The sequence below is a fragment of the Carassius gibelio genome, chromosome A13 (genome assembly GCF_023724105.1).
Source record: "Carassius gibelio isolate Cgi1373 ecotype wild population from Czech Republic chromosome A13, carGib1.2-hapl.c, whole genome shotgun sequence".
Classification (NCBI taxonomy): domain Eukaryota; kingdom Metazoa; phylum Chordata; class Actinopteri; order Cypriniformes; family Cyprinidae; genus Carassius; species Carassius gibelio.
In genome coordinates, this window is record NC_068383.1 from 13,382,953 (window position 1) to 13,408,836 (window position 25,884).

The following is a 25,884-nucleotide window of genomic DNA, read 5'->3' on the forward strand; positions in this document are numbered from 1 at the left end:
TAATAATTTCCACCACTGAAGGTTACCAAACACAATACATAATTCGAGATGTGAGTGAAATTAATTGCTGCTATAAAATAATAGGATTTTAAGGAATTTTATTTTTCCACAGGGACAAAAGTGGCCATGGTTGGAAAAAAAACACCCACTTGCTATACATCATTATTCTGGCAGCTGATTCAGGATCTTTGAACCATGCGTTATTGTAAATGATATAATTCTGTAACATTATCAGAGTATTTCACAGTATTATCAGTTTTGATCTTGTCTGCCAACATAAGGGATTGTTGAAATACCTAAACAAAGTATGAGCAGCAAGCACATCTAAAGAAATAAGGCACAGTGACATGAACAGGCCCAAGCAGAAGCGGTTTCACAGGTTTGAAAGGGACTTTTTATCTTTCCTCTGCAATGCACTGGTTTCACTCTTTGTAGTCTTTTTATTTATTTATTTTTTTATCAGAAATGCACTAAAACATTTATGCAGTTGTGCGGTTTCTCCTCCTATAATGCCATGTTGTGCAGCCCCACAATATGCATTTATATTTATGCATTTGGCAGATGCTGATATCCAAAGCGGCACTGCATTCAAGGTACACGTACATTTGATCAGTTCTTGCTTTCCCTTGGAATTGAACCTATAAGCATTGCTAGCACCAAGCTATACTGTTTGAGTTGCAGGAAAGATAAAGGAAGAAAAACACACACGTCCAAAATGTTTATGGTTTGTACATTTGGTTTATTTATATTCATGTATAAATGAAAAACATGTTAATATAGCTATTGTAGCCTTTTTTAACATGGCCCTCTGGGCTCTACTTTAAGTTCTAAGGCTTAAAAGCTAAATTTGGTGTGAATTCAGTATAAAAATACTTAGACTAAGAAAATAGAAATGATTTTAAAAAAGAAAATCCACACACACAGATGGACAGAAATCATTCGGTTTTACTCTATAAACCGTGATCATAATTAGGTTTTCCGTCCATGTAGCTGTTGAAGAACACCTTGTGAACCTCTGTGCTGAACATGGTGGCTTTAACCACTGGATCCTGGAACATGCATTCAATCCACTTTCTTAACTCAGGAGTGTTGGCCAAACAACTGAAACACAAATAGAGATACGGAACTATTAGGTTTACAAGCAAGTTATACTTTGGAGAAATACATACAAAAGACATGGTTGCATTCACAAGACATTAACTTGCGAAGACAAGTACTTGTGTGCACAAAGTTCACCGAACCAAAGTGTTTTTCAATTCAGCTGGAACCAGAGCCCTACCCTTACTAATCTCAGTCATTCATCACTGTTTGCATATCGGTTTAACTTAACCTCTATGACTCAGCACAATATTCCACCTGTAGTCAGGTAAATGAGTGCGCTTTTATCATGCATTCATTATATACTGCATATATGTACTAATAATAAAAGATACAATGAAAATAAAAATCGTACTGCTTTACGCCCATCATCTCTGCCCTCTCAAACCATGGCCAGATCAAGTAGTCAATCATTGTGATAGAATCACCCCCAAAATATTTGGTCTTCTTTTTCGCCAGAAACTGAAAACAAGATGTATAAAAAAAAAAAGAAACCAGTTAATAAATTGTTATGATGTACTTTCAGAAAGTGTAGGAATTTCAGCCCACCTCATTTAGTTGGGAGACTTTTTCTGTGAATTCAACTTCAGCTGCTGAGACGTCTTCTCCTCTTTTCTTGCCCATAGAGATCTTATAGAAGTATGGAATCACCTAAAAACGAGGATGAAGTGGGTATTGTGGTTTGCTTAGCTTATAATAAAAAGAGAATACCAAGACTTTCAGATTTTTTAGGAACTGTATGGATAAAAAGTACATTTCTATATTCTATGTCCTGATTACAGTGAGATTTCCGACGGAGGAACTTGATTAATATCAGTAGTTCTATTTGGTAGATGCTTTGTAAGGTGCATGTGTTCAAAATGAACAACTGCGTACCTTTGAATAATGCTCCAGCACCATTTTCTGTTGGGCCCTCTCAAACGGGTCAGATGGGAGCAGTTTCTTCTCAGGGAAGGCCTCTTCCAGGTACTCGCAGGTGATCGGGGACTCGTATATCACCTGACCACTTGAGGTTTCCAAGACTGGCACGGTCCCTGAAGGATTCTTCTCCAGAAACCAATCAGGCTTATCCTTCAAATTGATGTTGATAATTTCATGTCTATGTAAAATGAATATAAAATCAGCATTGGTAAGTGGATAGGTATTTAAGGGAGTTATTTTCCTCAAAACCAAAACAATGTTAATAAAGAAAATCAAATCTAATTTATGCTCAACCCTCCTGCTACTCCATTTCTGCAGGTCCACATTAGTACTCACTTAACTCCCTTGGCAGTGAGCACCAGTCTTGCTCTCTGAGCAAATGGACAAAATCTCATGCTGTAGAGCCGAATAAGACCATCTGGCACTGGTCCAGGAGCAGGACATGCTGTTACACCAGTGAAACACATTGGACACAATTATGTAAATATGCACATGCATATGAATAAGTTATTTGCATGATATGCATAGAATTTCATCAGTAAAATAACGTGGGCCGCTATGTCCGGTAATTAACTGTTTAGGAATTACATTTAAGAGCTTATGATAGGTTTTAGAAGAATTCCGTTTTTTTTTTTTTTTTTTTTTTTAACAATAATTACGTAACGTCATGGCACGAGAACATCTGGGAGAGTTTATCTGCAACGGGGTTGGTAATGAAACTCTTATGGATAATGAAACTATCTGAACTTGTATGAATTCTTTTCCATTCAGAAGTTATAGCCCAAACAATGTAAGCTTTGTGAGCGAGTCTAATAATTTCCATTTCCAAATTTCAGTTTTCTCTTACCTTTTCCTTGGCATTTTGGAGATGGAGCCATTATTGTGATCGGAGTGTTCACTCAAAGAAGACCTTAATGCTAGAAATAAAACATTCGATGGTGACTACTGAAACTTTTTTTAGATTCTTTATTGATAAAAATCTAAAGGGGTTACATAACGCGCACGGAGGCAAGAAACGAAAACTAATTTCAAGGCTATCACAGACACTTAACGTTCTATTAAAAGCAAACAAAATCCATTCAAGGTTTGCTTACCTGTTGAACCGACTGCAGTTAACGTTAGTTGGAAAGTTGAGTTTTTATGGAAGAACAGGTGTGGCTGAAGATAATGACTCCTCCTCTCACATAACTATTACACACCCATATTACTTTCAAAATAAAGCTCTTCAACAAAACTAGTTCACTACGTTTAGTAAAAGATTATTTAAATTACTTTTCATCGAAGAGTAATAGCCTATACGATGTTAATTATGTTTAACGTATGTTAAACTATAAACTGCTCAGAAGTCTGCTATTATCTCCAGATGTGATGTTCTGGGTTGTTTGCAATGTTCTGCCAGGGACTATATCTTCTAGCGGAAGGATACAACTAAACGAATCAACACAGTGCGTTTTCTTAATTATTTTAATATTTATTATCAGTTAATGTTAATATTTATTAACAGTCGTAGCAAATACATAGCAAAAAATAATAAATAAATACGACCAACATCGCCTTAAAAGCAACCATAAAAATTAAATTTGAAAAGTTTGTTAAAGTTGTTAATGAAAACATTAAATACATTTAGAAAATAAATGTTTAAACGTTTATTTTTAATAGTATGCAACTGGTCAACTGTAAAAAAAAAAAAAAAAAAAAAAAACCCAGTTGGGGACAGTTTGACCTGCAAACATCACAATAATTATTTATTTTAATAGTGTATGGAATCCACAACAATTAAAAACATTTTAAAAAAATGTAATGAATATATAATAAGTAATATTTAAATATATAGACTACTGAAGTAGGAAATGTCCTCAGTTTCTATTTTAGAAATCTGGTCAGTTCACTTTATTAATAATTTATTAATCCTTGCCCAACTGCACCAGTAGCAATGACTATGTTTACAACATCTGCTTGTATCTTATTGCAGATGAGTTGACAACTGATTTCTGGATTGTGTAATGAATTTTTATCTCATCTGTATAAGAAGTCAAGTACAACATTTCATTAAATAAAAAGACAATAATCTATGCGTTTCCACATTTTGTTCCGTTTATGTTTCTCTAGTGTGGGCGTCTTGCAAAGTCATGCAAATGTTTCTTTTGCATTTCTACAGCTGCAGAATGAGTCAGCTTACTAATAACCTTTCTGGAGGAAAAAATAGGTGGGGGTGACACTTGGCTACAGGTTATGACATTGACATCTCAAAGCTTCTGTTGTGCAAAGTCATGCTTATCCCCTTAACAACATTTTATAATCAACTTATCAAATTACGGATCACATATAATTCTGAGATCTTGGTTTATATGATGGTGACTCATTAGAGAAGTGGTGGACACCTAATGGATAAGGGTCATTAGGGCCATTAATGAAAACACTGCAGGTTAAATTCCAGAGAGGTGTGACTGAGATAATGAGCACCTAGTTAACCCTTGAGCAGGGGGACAGCACCTGCAGTTGGCCTATATGTATATTCCAGTATAATAACTACAGCAGTTACACTTGAAAACTCCTTACAGGCCATCAACGAATGAAGCTGGTCTGAAATTGGAATAGTAAAAAATAAGATAATATATAATGTGTAGAATATTTAATCTATTGAATGAACTTCAGAAAGTTTTTTTGTTACATTTACATCACATTTACATTTTTAGCAAATGCTTTTATCCAAAGCGACTTATTTGTTTCAATATTATTTATTTTATTTTATTTATTTATTTGCATATCTGATTAAAAAAATGCATAAATAAATAAATCACTTAAATAATAAATAATAAAACCTTACCAGTTATATAATATTTTAAGATCAAAGGTTTAGAATTTTGTTTTTGATTTCCACACCACAAGTCAAAGGGACATAATGAATGATGTACCAGGCATGATATTCTCTTTTCATATTAATAGTGTTCATAGTATAAAAGATGGATGGATAATAACATACCATCTTAAATGAAATCTGTTAAAATAGCCAGGCAACAGAGGTGTGTTTTACAAGAGAACAATGTTTTACCCTATAAACCATAATCATAATTGGGGGTCCTTCCATGTAGGATTTGCAGAACACCTTGTAGGCGTATGTGCTGAACATTGTGGATTTTACATGAGGAACATGTGTTCAGTCCACTTCTTCATCTGAGCAGTGCCATCCAAGCCACTGGAAATTATGAAGAAATAATGTTAATATTCAAAGAGGTTACGAATCCAATATTGGATCTTTATTTCACACAATTATAATATTATTATATTTCGACCAACCTCATTAAATTGGGCGATTTTCTCTTTAAGTTCTGCTTTAAGTGCAGACACATCTTCTCCTTTTGTCTTGCCAACAGGGATCTTATAGAAGTAGGGAGTCACCTGAAAAGAACATCCATATTGTTAAAAACGTTCAATTCATTCAATCTAGCAAGACTATACATATAATATCCTATGGAAGTGAGTTGGGAAATACCTTTGAGAAATGCTCCAGCAGCATTTTCTGTTGGACCCTCTCAAATGTGTCAGATGGGAGCAGTTTCTTCTCAAGATAGACCTCATCCAGCTACCACCTGACCACTTGGGCTCTCTAGTGTTGGAACTAAACCAAGAAGATTCTTCTTCAAAAACCTGTCAGGCTTATTCTTTAAATTGATGTTGACAGTGTCATGTATCGGACAAAATTATTCATAGGGGCTTTTCTTTCCACTCAGAAACAGTTTTCCAAAACATTTTATAATGATTTTGTTCATGCATTTCATGGACATCCTAAGCACAATAGAACACATTAATACACAACCTCCCCCTTAAATAACTCACTAATGCCCATTTGCATTTATACTCACCTTGGCATTGAGCACCAATCTTGTGCGTTGGGCAAAAGGGCAGAATCTCACGCTGTAAAGCCGTGCATATTTTTTTTGGCACAGGTTCAGAAGCAGGGCTTCCTGTGGCACAATTTAAACAGAAAACATGTTAGACCTGATCTGACCATTTCTGCAATGGCATTGCTGTATAATAATGTGAGTCACTTGCACATGATGCCAAAATGTCTTTTCAGTGTCTTTTCAAGTATAAGCAGGTTTTTAGTGTTGACAAGAGCATTGCACGAGGTCACATTATCACTAATAGTCTCTTGTGTGGAATATGTAGGATGATTTCATAAAAGTGCAGTGTCATACACTGTCGTCAGCACTAAACACACCTGCTGGCCCGTAACTGTTATATCACTTGTCAAGTTTTCGTGTACAAATTCTTGTGTACAATGAAATAACAATGACACTCCCCGTTTCCTAACATAAATACACATCTGGACAGGTTTAAAGCCGTCACTTAAGATGATCGACCTTAATCACAAAACAATCCTGCTCAGTCACGGAATCTACAATACACGATAAAAAAAAAAGACAAACTGCTCTGTTTTGGTGTAAACTTCAGTTAAAATACTACAGTTGTTTTTGCAGTCCGTAACCTTTTGGGGTTAAAAATGATCCAAAATCAATATTTGAGCAAGTAAGTTACATAACCAGCCAGTGTTCAAAACTGTCGCCTTACTTTAGCCCGATTCACAACGGTTAATTTGTAATAATTTTTTATAATTTGAGTAGTTCGGGTAATTTTCCGCGGTAAATTCTAGCATGGCACTGCGTCATTACGTCACGTTTGTAAACATAAAGAAGTTGTCCCGGTGGCTCCTAGACTATCTCATGTGAGGAAATTTTCACATTTTACAAAACATTTTCAAAAGTCTTATCTTTCTAGTTGCAATGAATTACTAGTAGAGACCTCCATCTGATTATTATGGTTAGAAGAAAGTCTTTTCACACCACACACATAACATAATGGATATCACTTTAATTACTTTATTTGTCATGTATACAGTAAACACGTTAAAACCGAAGTGTACTTTCATAAGATCCTTTAAACCCATGTCTGAAATATCCTCGGGTTATAATCCAACAAAACAAACAAAATATAATAATATGCAAAATAGTATACAACAGTTTGTGATGTACTCTCCTGTGATGCTGATCCTCTCTGGATAAAACCATGGTTGAAAATGTGACTCAAAAGGGAATAACATGATTGAATTGATGAACTTGATTGATTATAATTTGCCCACTGATGAATGACCACATTCATTCTTAGCCGCTAATACCTGATATGAAGAGGTCTGTTGCCATCACTGCCAAATCCTAAATTTAAAACCAGCTGTGCTGGTCTATGTCTGACCAAACATATTTTCATGGGACCTGTGCCGTCACCGTTCTGCCTTCCAATCTGTCTGTTTAAACCTGTACTGGGGCCCTTGCAGAATTCTTAATATTTAAAAAAGTTGAAGTGCTTTAGTTTCATTTGATTTCATTACCGGATATCACACCTTTCTAAACATTCACAGTGAGCCTTTAAAGTGCAGATGCTGAATTACTATATTTAATTGAAGAAAAAAAACCTCAAACACCTTAAATGATAGTACAATCAGCCCATACAGAGAACTATGAAGTACTTAAATAAATACATTTCTGGAGTTACATCGCCTGAATTTTGTTTGCATGTTCTTGGTTCAGTGTCAATTAAAAATGCATCATCAAAATATATAGAGTTGCTACAAGATGTTATTTTAAATAAATTCATATACTGATACAGAAGTTACTTTATGATGAACAAATCGTACAAGTCAACACAACCCTGATCCAATGATGATGAATAAACGTATTTAAAAGAATGACTTGTTTCTTTCTGTTACAGAGTTTACCATAACTCTATAAACGCTGTGATTTAGCAACCAGGGATTCATATTTAGTCCAGCTCCAGTCTTGAGCCTGTGTGGGAAAAAAACAGTGAGTGTAACTGTGGCAAATACTGTATGTGCGGTGATGATCATATACAGAATTTCTATGAATTTCATAATAAACCTTTAAAAAAATGCTAACCATGATGCTCTCTGATTTCTCCTCAGTGGTTTCTTGCAGTAAACTGGTAAGCTGACTCAAATAGCGCTGGTTCTCCTCGAGTAAATGATTGACTGAATTTCTGAAAACAAACAACAGCAAGAAGAACAAACACTGGTGATAACTTTGCTGATCAACTCAGCCACAGTGAGACCTAGGAGGTGGGGTTACTGTTATTATCAGTACCAGCAGGCTGCTCATTAAGGCTTGGAAGAGAAATTTACCCCTCGTGTGGCACTTGCAGGGACATGGGGAGGCGAGAGGAGCACTGGGCTTGAGTCTGGTTCCATGTTGACAGCGAGGAGGGCATCTCTCCACTCTGACTCGCAGAGCTTCGTGTGGTGTTTTGTGCCTAATCAAACACATTCAATTACAATTGGTGCTTAAGTAAAAAAAAAAAACATTTTAGAAATGCTTTGTAGTATGCATGTAGTTAATCAGAATTTAAAGTCAGAATATTAATTTGATTATATTCATTTTGCTTTGAGTTATTAACTTGTCACTTAATTTCTAACCATTTTATACAGTAATGGCAATGTTTTATTATTTGTTATGAATAACTTTACACAATTTTTCAAACTATTTTTTTTTACAAATATTTTTGTTCACCACTGCTGCATTTATTTGATAAAAATACAGTAAAACATTGTGAACCATTTTAAGAGTTTAAAATAACAGCTTTCTATTTATTTTGAAATGTAATTTATTCTTGTGATAACCAAGCTGAATTTCAGCAGCTATTATTTCAGTCTTCAGTGTCACATGATCCTTCAGAAAAAAAAAAGTATTGTACTGATTTTGTCCCCCAGAAACATTTCTTATTATTATTATAAATGTTGAAATCAGCTGCTGTTGCTTCAAAATTTTGATGAAATTATATTACATTTTTCAGGATTCTTCGATAAATATAAAATTTAAAAGAACAGCATTTATTTTTGAAGTAGAAATCATTTGTAACTATGTAAAATTCTATTACTTTTGATCAACTTAATGCATCTTTTACAGACCCTTTTGAGCCGTAGTTTGTCATTCGGTCTTTTGGTTCATGTCCATCAAGTTCCACCGTTAATACACACTAAACTATAATGATGGAAAGTCAATGATTATGTGCATATTATGAGCACATCTGGCCATGAGACTCACACAGGCAATCTTCAGTAAGTGCCAGAACTCTCTCTGTCTCTTGATCTGCATCTGCATGACAGTGCTGTCTGCCTCCTTAATGCTTTCCAGTGTCCTCTCGATTTTAGGGAAGAGGTCGATGATCTTCTGCTTACTCAGAAGGATTTTACTGCAAATAATACACAACAGCAATTCTAGATTTCATCCATAAAATGCAGTGCTAATATTAATTTCTTAACTAGTCGCAGGTAGAACATTAAAAACTGAATCATAACAATCCTTTTTTTTGTGTGTGTGTGAATTGTATGGTTTCAAAAGATTTTACCTGAGGTGTACATATAGATCCCTTAGTACCCGGTCCTGATTTTGGACAGTCTGTACAATGACCTTCACCATCTCAGAACTGTCACTGTAGCCGTGCTGGGGGTCTGGCACTAGGGGAAACGAAGAACACTATATACTGACACAAGTAGCTCATATAACAGTAAGAATATGTAAGTAAATTTTGCATACACATAAATAATCCAAGTACTTGGAATAGAACATGGGGCAAATTTCATTAACTTATGAGCATGCAAGAGGGGATTGCACTTACTTTTGCATTTTGCCTTCAACTGTCTATAGAGTTCAATAGCTCTTTCTTGCCTGTGATGAGACATGATTTCAATACAAAAGGTTTAAGAATGTAGAGACATCTATGCTGAGAAAGTCCACATAGCATCAGTGAAAGAATGGACTTACAGCTGCTCCATGACATCTCCTTGTCGACGAGCATAAGGACTTCTCTGAAGCTCAACAATTTCTGAGTGCAAAGCCATTATTTCCTCATCCAGATGGCCGATCTCTGCCACCTTTAAAAGCAAACAGAGCCTGTAAGCTAAAACAATGCCATTCCACATGACAATAAATTGACAAGCAGTACTCCTCAAAATTAAGATTTTTAATCTTAATGACTGGTCTCATGGCCAGTCATTAAGGTTTTTTTTTTTTTAAGAAATTAAAACTTTTAATCAGAAAAGATGCACTACATTGAGAGTGTCAATCAATACATTTCTAATGTTACAAAAGATTTAATTTCAAATAAATGTTTTAAAGAATTCTGACAAAAAAATCTACAAAATACTGTATGAAACACCTTTTCCCAATATTCAGAGTAAGAAATGTTTTGAGCACTAAGATCATAGAATCATGTGATCATGAAGATTGGAGTAATGACTGCTGAACATTTAGATTTGCCATCACAGGAATAAAGTAAATTTTCAATTACAACAAATACAGCTTTGGTGAGCATAAAAACACAGAAAAAAAATAATTCTGACCCCAAACATTTGAACAATAATGTAATACAATTCTATGATGTAACATGACGAAAGGTGATTAAAGGTGATTCTACAGGTGCATCTCAGTAAGTTAGAATGTCATGAAAAGTTAATTTCAGTAATTCAACTCAAATTGTAAAACTTGTGTTTCATTTCATTTTGGCTGACATTTAACAAAAACCCACCAATTCAAATTCTCAACAAATTAGAATATGGTGACATGACAATCAGCTAATCAACTCAAAGCACTTGTAAAAAGGTTTCCTGGGCTTTCAAAATTGTCTCTCAGTTTGGTTCATTAGGCTACACATTAATGAGGAAGACTGCTGAGCTGACAGTTGTCCAGAAGACAATCATTGACTGCCTTCACAAGGAGGGTAAGCCACAAACATTCATTGCCAAAGAAGCTGTCTGTTCACAGAGTGCTGTATCCAAGCATGTTAACAGAAGGTTGAGTGGAAGGAAAAAGTGTGGAAGAAAAAGATGCACAACCAAGAAAACCGCAGCCTTATGAGGATTGTCAAGCAAAAACGATTCAAGAATTTGAGTGAACTTCACAAGGAATGGACTGAGGCTGGGGTCAAGGCATCAAGAGCCACCACACACAGACGTGTCAAGGAATTCACTGAACCACAGACAACGTCAGAGGTGTCTTACCTGGGCTAAAGAGAAGAACAACAGGTCTGTTGCCCAGAGGTCCAAAGTCCTCTATTCATATGAGAGCAAGTTTTGTATTTCATTTGGAAACCAAGGTCCTAGAGTCTGGAGGAAGGATGGAGAAGCTCATAGCCCAAGTTGCTTGAAGTCCAGTGTTAAGTTTCCACAGTCTGTGATGATTTGGGGTGATGATTCTGCTGGTGTTGGTCCATTCTGTTTTTTGAAAACCAAAGTCATTGCACCCATTCAGTAAGAAATTTTGGAGCACTTCATGCTTCCTTCTGCTGAACAGCTTTTTGAAGATTCTGATTTTATTTTACAGCAGGATTTGGCACAGTGCCAAAAGCACCAAAAGTTGGTTAAATGATGGTGTTGGTGTGCTTGACTGGCCAGCAACTCACCAGATCTGAACCCCATGTAGAATCTATGGGGTATTGTAAGAGAAAATGAGAAACAAGAGACCATACAATGCAGATGATTTGAAGGCCACTGTCAAAGAAACCTGGGCTTCCAGACCACCTCAGCAGTGCCACAAACTGATCACCTCCATGCCACACTGAATTGAGGCAGTAATTAAAGCAAAAGGAACCCCTTCCGAGTATTGAGTACATGTACAGTAAATTAACATACTTTCCAGAAGGCCAACAATTCACTAAATGTTTTATTTTACTGGTCTTATGAAGTATTCTAATTTGTTGAGATTTTTTTTTTATAAATGTAAGCCAAAACCATCACAATTAAAAGAACCAAAGACTTAAACTACTTCAGTATGTGTGCACTGAGTTTATTTAATACACAAGTTTCACAATTTGAGTTGAATTACTGAAATAAATTAACTTTTCTATGACATTCTAATTTATTGAGATGCACCTGTATGCCTAACCTGATTTTACCAAGTGAGACATGTTCCTGGGACAACATCGTTGTTGACCCTGGAACAACATTGTGATTAACCAATCAGATTTGAAGAACCAGTTTATAGATTTTGTGAAGTTTATGCTTAAAATCAGTGTTTGGTGCTTGTACATCAGTGTCATTCATCTATCATTTCCTCTGATTTTAGGGATTACTCATGGTTAAGGTTAGGTTTAGGTGTAGGGATATGGTTAAGAATATATTTATGGAGTAAAATGTTGTTCCAGGGTCAACAAAATATGTTGACCTAGGAACACATCGGACTTGGCAAAATCAGGACGTGCGCACCTGTACACGGGGCAATGCTGCTTGGGCACTTTCCCCTTATAGAATGGGCAACAAATTTCTATATGGATTGGTTCTGGGCCCTGTGTCTCACCTGGTTACCCACTGATAGCAAGATTGCCCAGCAACATTGCTCAAAAAGTTGCCCTATGTCTCATCACATTTGTAGTAGCAGTTAGGTTTCAAAACATATGTATATCATTTATTCACAGCACCTGCACAAACCCAGCAGCCTTCTCTTCATTTTCCTGCCAAGCCTTCAGCATCTTTTCAGAGGCTTCACAAAGAAAAAAAGTTGTTTTAGATTTTCAATAGTAATGCAATAATGAATACACGATTATTCAAAGAATTTGAGCAAAATAAAACGTACATATGCCGTACTGCATCTGATCACTGTACTTCTCCAAGTCGTACTGTATGCTGCTCTTAAAAAAGTCAAGCTTTGCTTTGAGCTGCTGCGAAAAGGAGAACATCATGTTCTTATATCTTGTAAGGTTGGTGTTGTAGCGGAGAAGGCTCAACCTATAAACACACAAACCAAAATAAACATTACATTTTGAGCAGGAAATATTCTATTAATTAATTAGCATGGTAATATAAAGCACATACATGGCTGCACGTTGGCCCTGGAAGAGGCGGCTGTAGTCTTCTCTGAGGCCACAAATGTAGCTCACCGCCTCACCCCAAACCTTTTTGAGGGTACTCAGAGGGAGCTGAGTTTTGGTTTCCCGCACTTAAACAGAGAAATTAATTGAATGGAATCTTAAATGTTCTTTGGGAAACAACTTGAAAAAAATGGACTAAACATTAATCTGAAAGTACAACCTCCCTCAAGCATATTTAAAATGAACAAAGTATCCATAGGAATTGCACATTAATCAATTAATTCTTACCGATAAAGTTCACACTCTCAGGAAGCATTCTTGCTGTTAGAGGTCCTGAGTACTTGGTCAAACTCTTGTCAAACAGATATACAATGTAGCTGTCCCACCCTCTCTGATAATTAAAAAAAGGGTTATAAACTGATAAATTGCTGCTGCTTTACCAAAATGTACTTTTAGAGCATGAGAACAACATTTAAGAGGCCAAAAGAATACTTACGACTCCATCTAACACACACTGTGCAGCAGGTTTCCTGGGGTCTAACATAACTCCTGTTTCCTGCAGAAGCTCTTGATTCAAAAGTTCGATTTTGGTCTCAGTCTCAATCCTCTGTTGCAGAGAGTGGAGCCCTTCATCTGGGCTAAGCAGAAATGAGTGAACCTGGGTCGTAGTCATGTTTAAGATGTGCACAACCTACAAAACAAATCATGCTTCAGCTCATTTTTTCTGCCTACTTTGCATTAATACAGAAGACAACTGATTGCCCATAGACATAACATTCCAATGAAATGATGCAATAATGCCAATATCAAACCTTCATGTTCACTATTTGTTCTAGTAGAGCAAAGCACTGGGGCTGTTTTATGTCTGGATTCAATCCTCCTCCTCTCTGTACTGGGTCCCACTTGAGCATCAGCTGTAGCAACCCCTCCAAGGGCTCCAGCAGTGTCCTGCAGTACCAGAAAAACAATTAGCCAACTCAGAGACAGAAAAAACTAATAACAGAAATTACAGTGCAAGAAATGCAAGGTGTTTTGGTCTGTATAAAGGTTACCTGCTCAGATTGTTCGGGTATGGAAGGTGGGTGGAAAAGCGGACATCGCCATTCATGTCTTCTACAGCCATTATGTCCTTAGGACCTTTGTTTCGCACTTTGCTTGTCCTAATAATAAAAAAAGCAAATATGTTGTTATTTGACTGTTTAAATGTATTCCCTGTGAAGGTAAGATACAAGCATTGTGACCTAATATGTAGGATATCAGGACACGTACCACTGCACAGGTTGAAGATTGTGAAGAAATGGCCGAAATCCACAGCAGCACTCAAAGATCATGGTGCCGAAGCTCCAATAGTCCACAGTGACTGTGTACGACTTGCCTTCAAACAGCTCTGGAGCCTGAAACAAACAAGATGTCACGTGACATGACCCTTCAGAAATCATTCTAATATGCTGATGAGGTGCATAAGAAACATTTCTTATTATTAACAATGTTGAACACTTTTCTGCTTAGTATTTTTGTAGAAATCATAATACATTTTTTTTCTGGATTCTTTCATGAATAGAAAGTTCAATAGAACAACACATACAAAAATATACATTATAGAAAATGTAACACTACAAATGTTTTTACGGTCACTTTTGTTTAATTTAAAGGGATAGTTCACCCAAAAATGTTGTCATCATTTACTCACCATCAAGTCGACCGTAGCCACTGACTTCAAAATTATGAAAAAACCCACTATGGAAGTCAATGGCTACCGTCAACTAATGTTACCAACATTCATCAAAATATATTCTTTTGTGACCAAAAGAAGCAAGAGACTCATATAGGTTTAGAACAAGTGGCGGGTGAGTAAATGATTACAGCAATTTAATGTGTGTGTGTGTGTGTGTATGTGTGTCTCTGTGTGAACTATTAATTTAATGCATCATTACTAAAGAAAATTATTTATTAATTTCAACAACAAAAAACTTTGTACTGACCACATACCTTCGAATTGTAGTGTATGTTGACTCATTTTAATAATAGCCTTTTCTTATTGCAATTACTTATTTTCTACATACCAGATACTGTAAAGTCCCCACAAATGAAGTACACAGGCTCCCCTGGTCTAGGTCTTTAGCGTAGCCAAGGTCGATTATCTTGTGGACGAGCTGCATAAACATCAAAAAACCATTTGGTTGGGAAAATGTACGTCTAAATAACAAGAATCAAACTACTGAATAGGAAATACCTTTCCACTGATATCTTGTAGCACAATATTCTCTGGTTTGAGATCTCTGTGAATTATCTTATTCTCATGGAGGTACTGGATTCCAGAACCTGTTGGATATAAAACATGCTGTTTTATTTACCACCCTAAGTGATCGACAATAGAAGTACTAATAACAGTTTTAAAAAGACACATTACCAACATCATTGAGTAGAGCCAACACCTCACTCTCTTTTAACCCACAACAATTTTCTGGTTTGCTGAGTAACTACAAGATGCAATACAAAGAACAGAAATGAGTAAAAATGTCAACAAAGGGCACATGAGACATAATGCAAAGAAAAAGCCCTGGTCACAAACACACACACACCTTTCGAAGGTCTCCCTTGGAACAGTATTCCATAGCTAAAAGCGGTAAATCATTCAAAGCAATGTGCATCATCTCCTCAGGAACATCCTTTGCTGTCACCACATTAAGGTGCTTCAGCCTGAAAAGTTGGAAAAAAGAAGACCAAAAAAATATATAACATTGGTAATTATGTGTGTACATAAAATAAATAAAATATTTGCATGACACATGTTTTAATAACAACATATTATGAATAATATATATATATAAAAAGTCAAACATTTGGTTGCCATAGATTTACACACTTTTTCATTATCTGGATCTCTCGACTCCATCGGTCTTTGTTTTTTGCATTAAGTTCAAGGCGACAGAGCTTCACAGCGATTTTTTCTGAGGTTTCCTGCAAGATATTACAGTATTAAGAAACTAACCTTTTCTTTGGCTGTACATCGAAGCAAAGGAAACAAAACATTTTCACATCCACAGTAGTTAAGAGTAACATCAGAGGCAGAGCGATACCTCATTCTGATAAAGGTAGACATGTCCAAATCCTCCCGTTCCCAGCCTTTCCTTCATAAGCCATGAGCCACAGAGCTGATTGTGTCTCATAGGAGGTTTCTCCATCTGCACAGCAGTAATACACACATTTATAATGGCTGCTTTCAACACTATGACAGCTACTCGAGCTTGGTTAGGATTTAGGCCTTAAAGAGAGAGTTCTATACTGTAGATGATGGTTCGTAAGCGAAACGTTTAATTTCTGACATTATATTTACTTGGATATGGTGATACAGCTAACTTAGCAGGCGAGCTAACGTAGTCCAAAGTGTCAGTCGGTAGTGACTTACCTTTCGTCAGTTTGCGTTTCTAACTTGCATGAACCGACCACATCTGATGTGGAAATATTTGGGATCTGTCAAAAGAGCGTATTAATCCATAGGAAACAACAAAGCTATCCATTTCATCCTTAAACGACTCGGATGTCAGATTTGCTAATGGCTAACTAGCTACGCGTAAACAACTCGATGTGTTGAACTGTTAGCCTGCAGTCTTACAAGCCTCCAAATGTCAGCTTTCCATAGCACCAGGCAGGGTAAAACTAGGGCCAGAGAGCACCTGAAAATCAAAACAACTAAAGATTGCTGCCCTTAAATGCTGATAGGATACAGTAGCGCTGACTTGTGTGATAACTGTTGTTGACGGCGGCCACGCCAGTCAGCTGCTACTAAAGTCAAAAGCGAAACAATGTCAGCGCATGCGCGGTGCGTTAGGAGCCGCCTGGCGTCAGCGCTCATCTGGGATCAGTTGGTCATGGACCAGGCGATAATAACGAAAGCTAATACTAAATTCGTGGTACTGATCTCGATTCAGCTCAGTCGCCGAGGACCTTGAGAAAATGGTACCCGACGACTGTGAAAGTAACTCCATGGACGCAAATTTGTTCGTTCTACAAATACGATTCATAAAAAGTAAAATGAAATAAGAGAAAATGTAATTATTTAAGATGATGGATGAATAGATAGATAGATGCTTCCACCATTTTTGTATGACAGTTCTAATAACTGTGGGAAGAGGAAAGCTTTTTAGGAATAAGCTATCTTTCCTAAAATGATTTTTTTTTCAGTGAAGAGAGAAGTGAAAAGTGTCAGCCTCATAGGGTCACAGTGACAGTATTTTCCTAGAAAAGTTTGTTTGTGTCTTTTTTAAGACTATGATTTCTCTCTCTCGCTACTATGAATCTTTGACAGTGAAGAGATATTCTTCCACTTTACTTTCTGTTCAGGGGCTGATAACATTCCAGTTTATTTTAACTCAAGTTTATCTAATGAACAAAATATGCATACATTTAGTAGCTTTTATGATTTCGTTTATTCTGATTTGGTTCTGCTCATCAGTACTGCTCTAAGTCTGATTTTTGTTAGATGTTGAGTGACAGACGTGATTGTGCTTGATTCAAACTGCAGTCTTGCCTCACTTCACACTTTTGACTATGAATAATTCTGTTCTTTTATTAATTTGTTTTATTCACAAGAAGCTGTCTAGGAATTTCTTTCTTATATTAGTGTTTGATACATTTCAGGTCTAGATTACGGGGATGGAGTTTATCAGCATGCGCCTCTTACTCTTACTTTCTCTCCTCCTTGGATGTTTTACCATGGTGCTCTGAGATTTATAACTGATTGTACGTTTTCAACTCATCATTGTGAATTATATAAAAGAGTTGTATGGCCTTCTTTGAGTTTTCGGAGAAAAATCCATTGGCATCTGTTGAAATATAAGGCAATTTTGGGTCATTTGCCATCTTATCTCTGTTGTCTCAAAGGACTTTGTTTGAAAATGATTCATTACGTTTTTAAACAAAATATTTTTTGTGTGCCCCTTGTCAGAACTGAGCTTGATAAAACCTCTTTTAAATATGCCGCTACTTCAGATTGGAATCTTCTCCAAAAGTATATAAAGTTGCAAAACTTGTTGTCTTATAATTAATCTTAATTATGTAATCTAGAGAGCAACTTAATGGTGTGTAATTTTTTTTAACTGGTTATATGTTTGTTTGTTTTTTGTAATATGTTGATTATTTGTATATGCAAACTGATAGCTGCCTATCTTGGCATGACACTAAGAGATTTTGATCTCAGTGAGTAATTTCCTGGTTAAAATAAAGATAATGATGACATCCTTGGTTCATTGTTCATGGATGTGTTTCTGTTGTGGATTTTACCCCAGATTGCCAGATTACCTTTAAAAAAATATGTTCAACTGCTTGCCTTTCTTGTGGATCATATTAAAGATATATTTTCAGATGTTGTTTTGTATTTATAGCAGATGGATATGGAAACAGATCTCAAATTAATATGTAAAGTCAACATTTGGTTTAGCTGACCCACTGTGATGTGAAAAGGCCAAGCATGAGTAAATATTAACTCCAATGTCCAGGAGATGGTGCTCAAGACTTTTAAATGCAAGTCCAAATCCATCTCATCAGCAGCATTGGACAGTTGACCTATCTAAACTTGATTTTTATTTTATTTTAATAAACCTAATTTTGATCAGTGAAGAAACCTTAAATTAAATTTGTAATTTTAAATTAACTATTCTAATGGATGTCTTTATCTAGTCTTTGTAAAAGAAGTTGAGCAATAAAGGCTGTATCAGTAAATGGGCTGCGGACAGTGATAATCTCTGTTGAAGTGATGTCAAACATATCTGCATATTTTCTTCATGGATGTCATCTTTACAGGAATTTAAAAAAGAAAGAAAAAAAAAGTAATCTTAAATAAATGCCCATCTAGCTATGAATATGAATTTAATTACAGTGTTTGCAAGACAGAGCTCAAACCCTGACCTTAAGTATTATAGTTCTGTAATGAATTCAGCCCAACTGCTTAGAGTCTATTTAAACTTAATTTGTCTTTCTTTTTAAGAAATGTAAGATGAACTGAAAAGGCAAGGTCATGCTGCATTCTAAAGAATTCACTTACACCTGGTGGACATCATCATAAAAGGTGATGCATTTAGCTGATGCATCATATATCTTATCATCACATAAACCAAACAATAGCAACACTGGAAGTTCAGTAGTGTTGAACAGGAAATGTGTTTCTGTACATTTCTTAATATGGTATGAGGGGTGATATCATCTCCTCTGGCTCTCTGATTCATGAAACCCCCTCATTCATCACAGGATGAAATCCAGCTAAAACAGATGGGCATGCGAATAAGACTGAGAAAACAAAATGTTTTGGAGTGATTAGAAAAAAGAAATACATAAAAAAGAAATTGCAAGAATGTAATAGCTCATAAAAGCCCAGGATTTCAACTTTATGATAAATCAGGCATGCAAACTGTGCCACGCACAGGACACAGAGTAAAAACATATGAGAACGGCTCCAGATGTTAGGAAACAACAAAGAAATGCAATTTCATCATGCCACATTACTCTGGGATTTTAAAAATTCATTGTCTGAGTAAAAATTGACTGACAAGTGCAATCAGATAAATGATGAGAATAGATGTAGGCCTATGTGAGGAACAACACACATCTGTTTTGATATCTAATTAATCTGATGATACATGTTCTTTAATATCATCTATACCACTACAACTTTATAGATTTTTCTTTACAAGTTCTTGAGAAAACTAGTATTCTCAAAACATGTTGTGAAATAGGCACTGCAATATAAAAACCACAATTATTGTCGATGCTTGGGGAAAAGTTCATTTTATTTTTAAAAAGGGGAAAGATCTTGAGTAATTTAGCATGAGTCACAGTATGAGCTTCCGCTAAAAGCATTGCCATTTATCTTATTGTTTTAGTGCACAGCGCATGTGCCAGCTTGCCTGAGGCCAAGCCCACCTCAGCCAATCACAGATTCATCACTATAAAGCCAGGAACACTAACAGGCACATCACACACAGCAAGTGCTCAGTAAGCCCAGTGCAGCTCAACACCACAACATCAGCAAGCAAACTAGAAATCAACTGCATATTACCAGAAAGGTAAGCAACAAACACACTATACTCTGGATCTGCTTTGCTTTCATTCTTTTACATTTGCATATTATGCCTATCTAGCTATTTTTCACAGACTTTATGTATATATATTGCATGTGGGAATATAAATGAATTAGAATTACATTTAAATATGTATATCTTACACTTTTACAAATAAAGTAATGCCATAGAAGATCCATTTTGGGTTCTTAATAGTTCTTAAAAGAACCATTTTAGGCTTACAGTAGCGTGATGAAGAATTTAATAATGTAAAGAACTGATTGCAAAGGACCTTTGGCACAATGGAAAGCTTCCATGGATGTTAAAGGTTCTTCATGGAACCACAGATTGCCAACAAATAACTTTTATTTGTTTGCACAATATAGTAAAGCATTTTTATAACCAAACATATGGATACAATTAGAATTCATAAAATTTCAAAATTAGATTATCAATTTTAAATAGAGCCTTCAAAGGCTGCTGTGTATTAATATAGTAACATGTCTGAAATTTAACAGGAATTTATTCTTAGGTACTGTAGGAGTAGTTACATTAGTGTTCAATGAACTATGAAAATTAATGTATTGGATTAATGGAAAAAAAAAATGATCAGTGGTGGGCTTATAAGTACTATTATACAGTATGCATGCTTGCTTGCAGAAGTAGTGCTTGCAAATACATGTGTTTTTCTTGGCAATACTTGTTTATTGGTTTGTCAACTTTAAAAAATTTCCTGTTAACTCGGACTTGTGGTCAGAGAGCATGTGCCTTCTCTTTTAAATGCTTCTCATGAATATATGACTCACTTCTTCTAAATTATTTTAGGATCTCCAAAAAAGGAAATCCTTGGTTTGCAGTCGAGATGAAGTGTATACTCGTGATATTACTGTTGACATGCACCCTCAGCTTTACTGATGCAGTAAGTGGAAAAACAAAACAGAATTGAGTTTTTTAAATTAGAATTAACCTGTTTACCCTTTAATATTTAATATTTCTGTTTTTAGTTTAAAAGCCTTTGGAGAGAAAACACTTCTACTCAAGTAAAGGGTAAATTTCTTTGGATTCTGTCACATTAAAGTTTTCCAATAATGTGCTATTTGGTTAAGGTTGTATTTTTAGCATTTGAATATATAGGTTTAATCAATCTTTTCTCTTTTCTCAGGTAAGTGCATTCTAGATGGAGGCAAGGAGAGCAAAACCAAAGTGTCAGTGACAGTCAGTGGGCGGATATGTCTACAGTGGAATTCCGTTCAATACAGAAACCATTCGTTCAGTAACTGCGATCATAACTACTGCAGGTATTATTTATGTATATATTTATAAATGTATATATATATTTATATATATATATATAAACAGAGCTGAGACCTCTGAATTTTGCTGTTTTAGGAATCCAAATAATATGATTCAGCCATGGTGCATTGTAAGGAGAAGAAATCGTTATGTACGTGAATACTGTTACACTACCAACAGGGAAGTTAAACCAAGTAAGTAGAAGTCCATCTCTTTTAAGCCATGGGAAATATTGATAGCAAACTGACTATTATGGCCTACATTTGCTCTTGCAGCCGCCACGAGTTCACCAAAACCTGACCCATCAAAGCAGGACACAGGTAAAATTTTGATTGATTTACATTTTGTTGCCCATTTTAAACAAAAATCCTCATTAATTTAGTGAAAACATAAGGGAAATCCCCGCTAGGATCCTTTTCCAAAGCCTAGATCATTCTCTCTCCTCACAAACTTCATGTTTGTTCATTATTCAGAATCATCATGCGGGGAGCGACACTTGAACCCCACTAGAAAGATAATAGGAGGATCAAGGTCGACGGTTGAGTCCCAGCCTTGGATTGCAGCTATCTTTAAAGGAGATGGATTCGTTTGTGGAGGAACCCTTATTGCTCCATGCTGGGTTCTCACCGCAGCCCACTGCTTTTCCTCCGGGTATGTCATCCTGTTGTTAACAGAAAGAAATTGGACCTTCTATAACAATTGGCAAATGCACAGTCCACTCCTGGGATCTGGATTTTATATCACCGGGTCAGGTTTATTTTGTGATGATGACATGCTGACAGCACATTATCCTGCTTATTAGTCATCAAATATTATCTGTAAGCTTCCACTAAGAAAAAAAAGTCCACTACAGCAAACAAAACAGTCAGCCTACCAGCAAGATGAACACTTCAACAATCATATTCACTAATATCTTTTACTGAGTTGCAAGATGGCACAAGTTGGGGGTGTGATACAAGAGACATCAAAGTGGCAGTAAAATCCTGAGGAAAGAAAAAGAGAACAAATTAATAAGCAACTTTTGAACAACCTAGGTGGCAACTTGCATGAAGACTACAGAACATTTTAGCGTGTGGAAATAATGCCACAATTAGACAATTGCCAAACAATAAGTTATTATCTATGTACAGTGATGTAATGGGCAAAAGTGAATATTCCGAAATATAATAGCGCTGAATGCTGCGTTCAGATTTCAGTATTTCAGAGGCCATGTAACTTAATGCAGTGTCATTGCATTGTGGTATAACATAATTGAACTATTTCTTTGCTTTGAACAGTAAGAGAACACAGGTGAGGAAATACTCAGTCTTTCTGGGAAAGACTGCCATCAATGAAACCGACTCTGTCAAAGAGCAGCAGTTCGACGTCAGCAAACTTGTGGTTCATGAGGACTATGATTACACAACTGAAAACTACAATAACGACATTGGTATGTTGGCTTTATATTTTATTGCTCCAGCAATTAAAAAAGGAGTGTATAAATAATAAGTAGTGCAAATCCTTTCCTTTAGCTCTTTTGAAGATAGCGGACAGAAACGGACAATGTGCAGTGAGGACAGACTCTGTGAGAACTGCATGTCTTCCTCCTTTCCAGCAGATGCTTCCTACAGGATTCTTCTGTGAGATTGCTGGCTATGGAAGACATCAAAAGGGTAAGATGACACACACTGTATGCTAAGCTAGATAGTTTATCCGAGTACCAATGATCACTTTTCTATGACAACAAGATGTGAGGGCAGCATGGCGTGTCAATAAAGTTGATCTATGATATGAAACATATCACAACCTGGGACATCCTATGATTATGACACAACATACTGTACTGGATCTCTAGCTGAGAATGTAGCTGGACATTTTAGTAATGTCATTTTTGGCACTCTGGATGTTGATGTTAAATGCCAGGACTACATAATACATGAGATGAACATAAATGTCATAATTTTTTTTTATCTGCTTTTTAAGGAGGCTTTGAGTACTCTCGATATCTGAAACAGGCTCAGGTGAGACTTATTTCCCAGGATGATTGCCAGAACAAGTATTACAGCAAGGACGAGGTCAATAAAAATATGTTGTGCGCAATTGGCAGAGACTGGGAGGAAGATGCTTGCCAGGTACACCAGAAGTTTTCACTGATGATTGATAAATATGACATTTGGCCTGGACAAGTTCAAATATCTTCATTAAACTCTGAATGTGTTTTTTTCTTCTTCTTCTTTTTTCAGGGTGACTCAGGAGGGCCTCTTTTGTGCGAATTAAATCAAACCATGTTCCTATACGGTATCATTAGCTGGGGAAAAGGTTGTTCAGAAAAGTTTAACCCAGGGGTTTACACAAAAGTCACCAACTACAACAACTGGATCGCACAGCATACTGGTTTACCCAAATATACAGCAGGCTCCAGGTATCCACAAAAGGATTAATTATGACAGGGTCACTTTATAACAGAAATTTGAGCATTGCTCAGATGCTTAGCCACTCAGGGTAATTTTATATTTTGTGCAGAATATGTGTACCATTTAAATTATGTATGTCAGCTACTGTAATCAACAGGAATCATCTTTGAAAGTGTTAAAACTAAATGTCCCTGCTTTTATTGAATAGTGATACCAGGTGCATGAAGGATACATAGAATGATGTTAATCTAAAATGACTGATGTTAATGACATGGCTACTGCTCCAGTTTGTGGCAATGACTATATATATAGCTATATATAAAGGAGAAGTGTTTCAGAAAGTTGTTCCAGAAAGATTTTTTTAATCATTTGACTGGGCATTATCTCTTAGGATATATTCATTCTTTTTTACTGTTACTTGTGTAATAATGTATAATTTAATAATTTAATTTAATGTATGAAGAATGTATTTATTTATTTATACCTATCTTATTTTTAACACATTTATATAAGTATATATCTCTGATTGTAAAACAGTCATTTGCTTTAATACAAAATTCTCCTTATTTTTAAGAAAAGCCATTGTATTAATAAACAATTTTATTTGACATTAAACTTGCTTTAAATCTCATCACTTTTCATTCCATTCATTTATTTTGCATTGACATAAATATTTCTTTAAATTTCTACCAACTGATGAATTCTCACTCATATCCCATTTCCATAAATTTTAAGCATTTATTAACCAATTAATTTATTGTTCATCTGCTCCTTCATTTATTGGTCTCAATGATGTGGAATATTTTTTCAAAAATTATTAAAATATAGGCATAGTCTAGCAGTTCGTGCATCTTAAAGAGATAAAAGTACGAAAGAAGATATGTATTTTGATATTTATTTATTTTTTTCTCCATAAAAGGGAAGTCAGTGGGGACCAATGCTTTTTCGTTATAATGAGAACATTCTTTGAAATATTTTATTTTGTGTTCTACAGAATAAAGATTGTCATTCAATTTTGGAAGAACAGTACATTTCTTTTTTCAGAAACTAAACTTTCTTGTAAACTAACTGTAATTAAATGTAAAGCCAAAACTTTAATATATGAGTTTATACAGATCCTGAGAAATATTGGTGAGTGACAATTAGCTGATCTCTTCTATGCATATTTAAACACAAACACACACACACATGTTTGTTTTTGTGAAAAGTGGGGACATCCCATAGGCGTAATGGTTTTTAGACTGTAGAGACTGTATATTCTATCGCCCTTCACCAACCCTACCCCTAACCCTCACAGGAAACTTTGTGCATTTTTACTTTCTCAACAAAAAAAAAATAATTCTGTATGATTTATAACCATTTTGAAAAATGGGGACATGGGTTATGTCCTCATAAGTCACCCTCTCCTTGTAATAACTGTGTCATACCCATGTCATTATACAAATGTGTCCTGATGTGTCACAAAAAAAGAGCACCCACACACACACACACACACACACACCCACACAGGAGAGATCAAAATTAGAGAACAATCTATAAATACTTGATTTCTTCCCTAAATATTTTTAATCTTCACTCTAAATTTGAAGGAATATTAGTTGTGGTTATACATCTGTTCTACTAACATGTTTTAAAAACGAAACAAAAAGAAAGTTAGTGAACAGGAACCACTGTAACACGAAATATGGTTTTAACTAAAGTTTTGGAGGGTTACAGCTGTGAGAAATTAGTAGATAGTGTGGCGAACTTGAGCGCATCTGCAGCTGCAGGACATTTCTAGTTTCTTCTCACACTGCTCTGCTGTGATGAAATATGCTTAAAAGATGCTGCCCATCTCTTGTTAGGATAACTTCTAATAGGACTAAGCAGTGACCTTAAATTTTTATTGTTTTTATTTAGATATTACATATATATTATTTTTTACATTTGAGCCCCTGCACACTGAGAAACTCTCTGTACACCCCTGTATAAAATGGATTGATTTCAATAACTTTATATCTTTAATGTACTTAAAATACAAGTAGAGGATTAGAACTCTGTATTGGCAGATACTCAGTATTCAATGACTCGGATTGGGGGCACAAAAAACCCGATCAGGACATGCCTAACATGTATGTGTTATATTGATTGGTATATTGAAGACATATCATGGCCGTTGGTGTGAATTAGTGGCGAAATACTGATACCTTTCCAGAGAAATACCACAACCTGTTGTGTACAACAAGATGATATCAGAGTTTTGGGGAAGTGTC

The 25,884-nt window shown here is 35.7% G+C and overlaps 3 protein-coding genes and 1 pseudogene across 3 annotated transcripts; 1 reads left to right on the top strand and 3 right to left on the bottom strand.

Moving 5' to 3' along the window:
* Window positions 1-718: 718 nt before the first annotated feature.
* Window positions 719-3,192, bottom strand: LOC128026206 (glutathione S-transferase omega-1-like). The gene is made up of 7 exons (XM_052613052.1): window positions 3,114-3,192; window positions 2,867-2,936; window positions 2,356-2,464; window positions 1,975-2,197; window positions 1,648-1,749; window positions 1,454-1,560; window positions 719-1,101 (listed from the first exon to the last, which is right to left on the bottom strand). The coding sequence occupies exons 2-7, from the start codon at window positions 2,895-2,897 to the stop codon at window positions 951-953; spliced, it is 723 nt and encodes a 240-aa protein (XP_052469012.1). The 5' UTR covers window positions 2,898-2,936; window positions 3,114-3,192; the 3' UTR covers window positions 719-950.
* Window positions 3,193-4,957: 1,765 nt separating this feature from the next.
* Window positions 4,958-7,220, bottom strand: LOC128026595 (glutathione S-transferase omega-1-like; annotated as a pseudogene).
* Window positions 6,877-16,708, bottom strand: LOC128026207 (inhibitor of nuclear factor kappa-B kinase subunit alpha). The gene is made up of 22 exons (XM_052613053.1): window positions 16,301-16,708; window positions 15,972-16,076; window positions 15,758-15,852; window positions 15,474-15,591; window positions 15,302-15,371; window positions 15,125-15,213; window positions 14,955-15,044; window positions 14,161-14,285; window positions 13,944-14,051; window positions 13,704-13,839; window positions 13,388-13,582; window positions 13,180-13,282; window positions 12,896-13,019; window positions 12,657-12,808; window positions 12,502-12,563; window positions 9,852-9,961; window positions 9,706-9,755; window positions 9,436-9,544; window positions 9,132-9,279; window positions 8,213-8,340; window positions 7,971-8,070; window positions 6,877-7,859 (listed from the first exon to the last, which is right to left on the bottom strand). The coding sequence occupies exons 2-22, from the start codon at window positions 16,074-16,076 to the stop codon at window positions 7,800-7,802; spliced, it is 2,277 nt and encodes a 758-aa protein (XP_052469013.1). The 5' UTR covers window positions 16,301-16,708; the 3' UTR covers window positions 6,877-7,799.
* A 3,086-nt stretch (window positions 16,709-19,794) lies between these two features.
* On the top strand, window positions 19,795-24,263 carry LOC128026208 (urokinase-type plasminogen activator). Its single transcript, XM_052613054.1, has 11 exons — window positions 19,795-19,952; window positions 20,772-20,865; window positions 20,951-20,993; window positions 21,109-21,244; window positions 21,336-21,433; window positions 21,515-21,559; window positions 21,713-21,890; window positions 22,517-22,668; window positions 22,751-22,891; window positions 23,202-23,350; window positions 23,462-24,263. Exons 2-11 carry the CDS (start codon window positions 20,809-20,811, stop codon window positions 23,657-23,659), a joined length of 1,197 nt encoding a protein of 398 aa, XP_052469014.1. The 5' UTR covers window positions 19,795-19,952; window positions 20,772-20,808; the 3' UTR covers window positions 23,660-24,263.
* The last annotated feature ends 1,621 nt before the right edge of the window (window positions 24,264-25,884 follow it).

Bases quoted from the DNA above. Each gene is read 5' to 3' on its own strand.
- LOC128026206 (XM_052613052.1), bottom strand. From the start codon at position 2,897: ATGGCTCCATCTCCAAAATGCCAAGGAAAAG. The intron at 2,465-2,866 runs GTAAGAGAAAAC...CTGGTGTAACAG, and splicing joins TCCAAAATGCCAAGGAAAAG to CATGTCCTGCTCCTGGACCA. The intron at 1,561-1,647 runs GTGGGCTGAAAT...TCTTGTTTTCAG, and splicing joins AAGTCTCCCAACTAAATGAG to TTTCTGGCGAAAAAGAAGAC.
- LOC128026207 (XM_052613053.1), bottom strand. From the start codon at position 16,076: ATGGAGAAACCTCCTATGAGACACAATCAGCTCTGTGGCTCATGGCTT. The intron at 15,045-15,124 runs GTATTTCCTATT...ATGTTTATGCAG, and splicing joins TACAAGATATCAGTGGAAAG to CTCGTCCACAAGATAATCGA. The intron at 8,341-9,131 runs GTGAGTCTCATG...GTGTTTGATTAG, and splicing joins ACTTACTGAAGATTGCCTGT to GCACAAAACACCACACGAAG.
- LOC128026208 (XM_052613054.1), top strand. From the start codon at position 20,809: ATGAAGTGTATACTCGTGATATTACTGTTGACATGCACCCTCAGCTTT. The intron at 22,669-22,750 runs GTATGTTGGCTT...CCTTTCCTTTAG, and splicing joins AAACTACAATAACGACATTG to CTCTTTTGAAGATAGCGGAC. The intron at 22,892-23,201 runs GTAAGATGACAC...CTGCTTTTTAAG, and splicing joins CTATGGAAGACATCAAAAGG to GAGGCTTTGAGTACTCTCGA.